This window comes from Fundulus heteroclitus, chromosome 10, assembly GCF_011125445.2.
Source record: "Fundulus heteroclitus isolate FHET01 chromosome 10, MU-UCD_Fhet_4.1, whole genome shotgun sequence".
Taxonomy (NCBI): domain Eukaryota; kingdom Metazoa; phylum Chordata; class Actinopteri; order Cyprinodontiformes; family Fundulidae; genus Fundulus; species Fundulus heteroclitus.
This window is the reverse complement of record NC_046370.1, coordinates 26,457,162-26,465,440: the sequence shown is the minus strand read 5'-3', so window position 1 is coordinate 26,465,440 and position 8,279 is coordinate 26,457,162. Positions and strand designations below refer to the sequence as shown.

General features: G+C 41.0%; 1 protein-coding gene across 3 annotated transcripts in view; it reads right to left on the bottom strand.

Moving 5' to 3' along the window:
* Window positions 1–664: 664 nt before the first annotated feature.
* Window positions 665–8,279, bottom strand: part of tmem94 (transmembrane protein 94) — a 53,206-nt gene continuing 45,591 nt past the window's right edge. For all 3 annotated transcript variants that reach the window (XM_012876226.3, XM_012876227.3, XM_012876228.3), the window contains 5 exons: window positions 7,297–7,460; window positions 7,070–7,164; window positions 6,882–6,975; window positions 6,607–6,777; window positions 665–5,619 (listed from right to left, as the gene is read on the bottom strand). In XM_012876226.3, coding sequence (XP_012731680.2) covers window positions 5,547–5,619; window positions 6,607–6,777; window positions 6,882–6,975; window positions 7,070–7,164; window positions 7,297–7,460 — 597 coding nt within the window. In that variant the 3' untranslated portion in view covers window positions 665–5,546. The remainder of the gene's footprint in view (window positions 5,620–6,606; window positions 6,778–6,881; window positions 6,976–7,069; window positions 7,165–7,296; window positions 7,461–8,279) is intronic.

Below are 8,279 nucleotides of genomic sequence, written 5' to 3'. Positions count from 1 at the left end.
TTAAAAAATTGGAGAAGTGTTGAAAATGTCCCCAAAATATAATTTGAATGCTCCAATTTTGGAGACCAGAACAAAAATGTTTTTCCCTTCCCATGCATCGTTGCCATCCGTAATGTGACATTAACATATTTTACTTTATCAGTTAATCTTCTTGAATCTAACTATATTTATGACGAATCCACAACATCTCCAGCCAGTTTAGTTCTCTTTCATGTTTTAGTGTTCAACAGTGTCAACCATTCATTAGAGACATTTTGTTGTCATGAATAATTTCTAAATAAAACAAAGTTAACAGTCAACCAGGATGTTGGCCTGCCATGAAAGCACCCTTATGCTGACGTTCATTTTTATTTGCTTTACACCATAACCTTACCTTACACTTGGTTCTCAGGCCAAATAAAACTGTCTAAATGTTTGAAGAAATTGAAAAGGGATCTAAACAACATAGTAACTATAATGATGAAGAAAAAGCAACTTTAAGTTACTAAATATATAATAATTGTAAAAGAGAAGTCATCCAAGGGTGTTCAGTCTTTCCATCAACCCATTTATCTGTGGGTTGTACGGGGCACAAAATCACCTTTGAATGTCCAGCATTTAACACACTTTTTCATTGATCTGTATCATAATGAAATTTAAAAAGAGCCATCACAGAAAATCACAATTGTTTTACAAAAAGTCCATTTATTTCCATACGATCAAAACACAAACAAATCTGTTTGAATATACACTTTAAAATCTACAACATATACAGTGATGCATCTTGTGTGATGCTTATCCATCAGCCAATAGAGCCGGTCCAGATTTCAGCTTTCTCCCATTATCTAACAGTATGTAATTTACTTTTGTGTTTAGTTTTTGCTTTAAAAACATTCAGCAGTCCAAAACAGCTGTTCCGTTTGTCACAAAGAATCTCGCTGACTTTCAGTAATGGACAAAAGTTCCCAACCACCAAAAATGTATACCCAGTTTACTATAAGCCAGATGTTTTCTTTTTAAAGACAAAGGACTGGAAGACTTTCATGAAGCCCGCGGTTACATCGCCCCTGATTACAACGACGTCTGGAGTTAAAGGAAAACCTCAGCGTCTGCAACAGCAATCCCAGCATTGGTTTGACCACCAGACAGCTTAGTGTCCGCTTGGCCTCAGGGTTCATCATCTCAGCTCTGACTTATTTCTTTAACGCTCACTTTTATCGGTGGCTTCCAAAATGCAAAACCAAAAATAAAAAAAATACAGCATGCAACATGTATTCATGAGAGGATTTCGACATACAAAGACAACATTCCAAGTATAGAGTAACTCTGTGGCACGTTACAACAAGGACCGATTTTAAATGTCGCTCTTAGAACAGTGGTTTCCACAAGAACAAGCAGGCTTCAGGTCAAACAGAAATGGTGTGAAACATTTATACTATTTAAGAGCTCAAACTTTTTTGCAGGATAATGAATGACAATATGCATAACAATATGCATTTGTATCAATGCATCTGCCATGTGTGAGCAGCTAAAATTTGGGATTTGTGACATTTGTTTTAAAGATTAAAGTTTAAAAGCCATCCAAAGGCTTTTAAACTTTAATCCGCACCCCCCAAAACTTTACCAAGAACAAGAGCTGAGACCTACCTTTTGTTAGTAACCACCAGGGGGTGCGACCAAAGTGACAGCCGAGGAACAAATCCTGCCAACTATCTGCATTAAAAACCGTCTCCATTGCAGGACAAACAAGACATTAAAGCATTTTTGTTAGCTCTGAAGACTGTATGGAAGCGATCTTCACTCAACTGCTGGCCAAGGCCTTTTAGTAGCTGATTGTGGCCATGATGTGGCCGACATTCACAGATTCATATCTTGTGAAAACATTTAGGGCTTAGTTTTTCCAGGGAGGCACTGACTTTGAACTCCATTCTTCTTTTTCCTTACAGAATACAGCATTAAACAGCAGCCATTGTAGAAAACGAAAGCACCACTTCCACAAGGCGGGTTTGATCAACGGATTTCATTAAGAGTACAGACATTTGCAGACTGCACTGAAACCAATTAAAGCCCTGAGGTCAAACATTTTTAGATTAGTACATTTCAATTAAAATATAAACTTTTTGCCATATAAAATAGACTTCCCTCAAAATAAATGTGTTTTTTGAGCTCCTGACAGCTGATATTTGGACTACACTAAGTAGAAAGGCTGGGGAATCTGGTAATTCGGCGCACCAACGCAAACACCCAATGTGAGCAGTAAACTCATCGTTCAGTAGGAGATTTGACTAAAACGTAGTTATGCATACAGCAGTTCTATCTGGATCCACATTCTGTATTGCAGGTCAGACCCAGGCTCAGTTCTAGAAATGAGGAACAACCAAGTCAGAAAAACAAGACAGGAGTAAAAAGGCAGACTGATTTCTTACAGGACGATCCAGAAACGCAGCAGAGAAAAGCTTCTGGATCACATTGTTTTTAGAGGTAGTGACACGCAGCCTCAACATTTCATTTACATATGGAAGTCCAATGTGAGTAACATTAGATCACACACCTAACAAAAAACATGAACATCAGGGTTTTATGTCTACTTGTTACTTCCAATGAAACGTTTGGGTGTCTTCAACCTCTTACAGATTGCCACGGATGTGTTTCGGCACATTCAACGATTACTGCAGGAGGTTGTTAAAAACAAACACGCCTCAGCTTCTATGCAACAGAGAGGATGGACATCATAACGTTCCTCTCACCTGGCTGAAGAACACCGTGGATTCATGACATTTCAGATTTGAATTGGACTCTAAAGTTGGAAAAACTGAACTGGAAACGTAATAAACCCCTGAAGTGCGAGACATCTTCACACCAACCAAAACTCAAATTCCAATACGGCTGCCACATATTTAGACGATAGTAATAGCTGTAGTACTAAGCGGTTTGCCTGCACTTCTCTCAAGTCGCACCAGTGGCCTCTTTGTTAGGATGCATTTATCTGCATGGTAACATGCTCTTTTAAGGAAGAAACGGCTCAGAACTACATTACTAATAGCAGCCAGCCTGTTACTGAGCTAAATGTGTGGCAAATTCAGCTGGTTTTCCAACTTGCAATCAGGGGCTATATACAAGTTGGATATTGGCCCAATTCCTTGTTCTGTGAGTTTCAAATCATCAACTGTGTGTATTCTTCCACCTTTATCTTCCTTTCTCTGCGCAATCCCTTAAACTTTACCTAGGCAAGATAAGTTACTCACAGAGGACCTTAGGCCTTAAGAGAGCTCCCAAAGGGAAAAAAGGTTAGGGTTAGCGAGGAGGACTTTTAGCGAGCCTAAGAGTGTCTTAATCAGGGAAGATGGTGGAAACAGAGAGAGCTGATTGGCTGATCCACCACCTAAACATTGGAGGAAATGCGGCCATAAACTTTTTTAACAATCAGACCGTTATTAATATGTAGATATGATCAACTTTATCACCTCCATAGAGGGAAATTATTAAGTTCCAGTGGCCAAACAGGTTAAAGGCGTGGCTCTAGTAATGTAATTTTATTGAGGATTTATAGATAATAGGAAAAATATTGAATAATCATGAATAAAAACTGGAGAAATGTACAAAGAATAAAATACAGAGGAAATTTTATATTATTTACAGAAATGCTCTCAATAACATTATAGAATTGGAAATAGTCACAGAATAATATATACATAAACACACACTCTAGACAAGATAAAAGAGATGAGAAAGTATTCTCTGTATTGTACGTGATGATGCCAGTAGCCTATATGAAGTTCACTCCTCTCTGGCTTTTGATCGCTGCACAGAGCACTTCTCACTTTCCAGGCTGATGCATAAAAACACCAAGAGACGCACAGAGAAAAGGGCTATTGATCTGTGCTTGAAACTCTGCCTCTTGGCACTGTTTTCCAGGGACCAATTCTTTTTCTCTCCATTTTGTGTCGGTGGATTTGACAAATCCAACCGTTTTATACAAGCAGGAAGTCCCAATGAAATGGTGACAGAAACTATTATACACAGTGATGAGTGTGTCACAAGAAAATTAATGTTATCTAACAATCGTTTGTAGGTGATGCAGCTGTAGTACTCTAAGGGACGTGGGGCATTCCTGAAGAACCTCTCAACATTCCTTTATTCTCCCCCCAGAGCTGAGCGGACAGAGGCATTGCTCCTCTCGGTTTTTTCACCTTTTTCTCTCCATTTTGTATCGGTGGATTTGACAAATCCAACCGTTTTATTCAAGCAGAAAGTCCCAATGAAATGGTGACAGATGAGTGTGCTTTAATATCCAACAGATGAAGTAGTAAGGACGCAGGTCGAACTCCCTAACTCATGCGCCACCGTTGCTCACCTGCCTACTCTCAGTAGAAATATCAATTTAACACACTGTCTTACCACTGGTCCAATATAATGAATGAAAAAACCCTCTATGACCCTCATTATGGTTAGTAGTTCTGTTATGTTTAATGAATAACTAATAATGAAAGTGACAGCGGACACTAAAGCTTATCAGACCTCCTGTGTAGCATCTCAGTCATTTGTCAGTGCAGGGAGTGAATGTACCAAACAGGCTGAGACATGCTGCAGACGGACAAACTCAGACAAACGCTACCATCTCCAGCATTTTATTTTCATTGAAAGTGGTTGTTTTAGCAAAGGTTTGTTAAAAACACAGCAGTAGTAACCACGCCTCTATCCCACAGGGAACCAGTAACCGGGCTTTATGCCATTCTATGACTGAACAGCGCTGGTGCATGCTGGTCTCACCTCGGATAATGACAAGCACCGTTCAAAGCCGGTGACATCAAGGGAAGCCAGTGATTGGCTGGGGAGTGAACTAAAAAACTCAGGCAGGACATAATAAAAATTGTTTAAAATTATTAAGAAATAGTTCAGAATTTACTCATACACTAATAGTCTCCTACAATCTCTCAAACTGGAACTTTTGTCCGTAGCTTATTTTAGGTGGCTGCTTTGACATTCAAGCACACATTGGGGCTCCACAGTTTCAGGCAGCCATGTCTTTTATAGCCCTGCGTTTTAATTAAAGCAAAAGATTTTTATAAAATGCGAAGGCTGATTTGGTGGGATGAGAAACTATTATACACAGTGATGAGTGTGTCACAAGAAAATGAATGTTATCTAACAATCGTTTGTAGGTGACGCAGCTGGAGTACTCTAAGGGACGTGGCGCATTCCTGAAGAACATGCACATGTATCCTGGTCATGGAGAACAGAGATTAATGTGTGGGAATAATCAGGAACCCTGTTCAGACCACGTTCCTCATGCCTCTATAACCACACTGAGACAACAGAGGTTTGCCCTTTTGGCTTGGAGATGAAGACTCTGGAGTCTTCCTCTCTATTGTCCTTTGTAAAATTGACCAACTGCAAGTCATGACGCTTTACCATACATGAAAAGCCTCCAACTTGACATCCGCTCCCCTCCTGTGGTGCAGCTGGGTGGAAGTGGTAATCAGCAGAAGGTCCATTCTCCTGGTTTCTGGAGGGAACCAACGGGTGTCCAAAAATGCCAGAACACCACCCTCCTCTGAGGGTGGGGATTAGAAAGGAGAGTTCATCCCAAGTTTTGTTTCAAACTGCAGCTTCTGTCTCTTCTGGTAGCGCACTCGTGCCCTGAAGTGACCAGAAAGACAAATCAGCACATGTGGTCATCAAACATAGGATTCTTTGGGGTTTTTTTGCTGTCAGTAAAACCCTGTGATATCTGCTTATTCCTTACATCTTCTGTCAGTGCTTTCATTTCTACACTGCCAATGAAAAATAACAGGACAGTTGAGCCCTAAATTATTCCTACGCCTGGAAGATTTAGATTTAACAATCTTTTGACTTCAAACACGTTTCTTCAGACAGGACATGATATAGATGTGTGTGAAAATATGATCCTACAGAGTGTCATAAATCTGAGCAAATGTTTGGCTTACATCAAAAGAGCATGCATTGGCAACCACTTCACACAATGACCGTAGCAATTAGCAGTAGCTTGGTCCCTAATACATGGAGAACATGCTGACATTGTCACATTATAGACACTCCGCAGCTTCTGTAGCAGTTATTATGCACTTATCGGCAAAGTAGTTTGTAAATCATTTAGCGCACCACTCGATGGTGCCCCAGTGTGTGAATCTTATACATTGGGCCTTTAAGAAGGACTAAGTCTGTAGCCATAGATGATTGTCACCTTGTTTCCATTTGTTTTATCAACATCATGGTATTGTTTTTCTGTTTACGTACTGTTTGGGGCATTTTTGTGTACTTTTTTGGGCAAATATGGATCAGTGGGTAGTTATCTTGCAATCAGAAGGTTGTGTGTTCGAGTCCAGCAGCCCCCTGTCAAATGTTGACGTGTCCCTGAGCAAAGCACTTAACCTAAAAAAAAATTATCAGTGAATGTGTATGCTTCAGATTGGGTGAATGTGGCGTTAGTGAAAAGCTTGCTCAGTGGTCAGTATAACTAGGAAAGCGCTAGACATATTCAGTCTATGGTATGGTTTCACCCTCAGCACATATGCATTTCTGAATCCAACGCTGCTGCAAACACCGGGTTACCTACATGATACAAAGATGTCCAGTTTCAGTATAAACAGCTGTATGGCCACGTACCGTATCTCATGTAGTTTTACCACCTCGTTGACCAACACTATCAGCAACGGGGACAAAGAAGCAAGGAGCCAGACCTCCAGCGGTATGTTGGCCAGACTGAAGTCCAGACCGCTGTTCTGGTCACGCCACAACTGGTAATCCACCGTAGCCTGGACACCCTGGCCCAGCAATCTAGTAAACCGTTAGTGCAGGTTAGGAAATTTTCTCTGAGTACTGGTCCATTGGAAATCTATATGTGACTCACATGATTTCACACTACAATGAGCAGGACTTACACAACAGGCACAGTGAGGCACCACCAAGTGTTGTTGAAGGGACTCCTCCTCCACAGAGGCTGCGAGCGGTGGACATAACTGAGGGAGATTACCACTGAAAATGTTCCAACAAGAACAACCACGTAAGAACGGGTCTGATTCAAAAAGCCACACAGAACATGTCACATTAACTGTTGGTCATGCTGCACCTGTGTTTAGCACAAGAAAGCCAGCCATGAGCTTCTGGGTCAGCAACAGGCCATTGGATAGCTCCTGGAACCAACCAAGAGCCTCTTCTGACGAGCTACAGACAGACAGACATTTTTTTTCAACACATGGAGGAAGTCTGACTTCTTTGTTTTGTGCTATAAATTAATGTCTGCAAACAAGCCCAGCTGTAGAGGTGCTTGTTGAAGGATGTCTTCCTCTGATGTACCTGGGTGTGAATATGGAGCTGCAGTTGATTATGGTGTTGTTATTCAGGGTCATGTTGGTGCCAGCGGGGCACACAGACTGCAAGGTGAAGCCAAATACCAAAAGGTATGCGCACACGGTGAGGCCAAATTTCAAAAGGAAGCATCCCAGGAAGTAGTTCTGAGTCTGTAAGAACAGGAGGACAACAAAACAGTCAAATTCACTGGAAAACAGTCATAGCTACCTATCATGTGATCATAAGAAAGTAAAAACGAACTACGGTTAACTATCAGATACACGTGTAGGACACAAACATGCAAACTAGAGTTTATGGGAATGGAGAGAGGCCAAAGCAGAACATCCTGGGCTCCAGCTGTGACCCAGAGATAACACTTCAGGAGGATATCTGATTTAAAATGAACGCTCTTTGGCTCATACTTGACAACTTCTTCTAAAATGCCTCTTTTGAACATCTCTTCATGATAGCATATAGTGTATGTGAAACATACACTATAAAGCATACAACTGAAAGGGACACCTACTATCAGGGTTAAAAATAAATCTTTACTCTTTTGGTTTATTGGCTAAATGGGTTGGGGGAGTGGTGGCCTAGTGGTTAGACAGCAGGGCGTTTGCACCGTAAAGAGGCTGCGAAGGACGCCGGTTTGAAACTCAGTCTGTCACTCTGGGTCCCTGAGCAAGACACTTGATGATGTGCCACTCAGTGTGGCAGCACATTGCTCTCTGAGGGATGGGTTAAATGCAGAGACAAATTCCCCCTCTATGGGACAGAAAGGGAAATATGTATATTATAGATGATAATTCTAAATACTCATTAATAGGGTTAGTATAGGGCGATGTGACAGAGAAACACAGAAGGGTATGAAGTCGTTATATAGGCCTTGACATCCGCACTACAGCCATGTTTCCCTTATTAGATTTGTGGATCACACATCCTTGATCGTTATGTTAATGTTATTTTCTACATGTGCACCATTGGTGAAA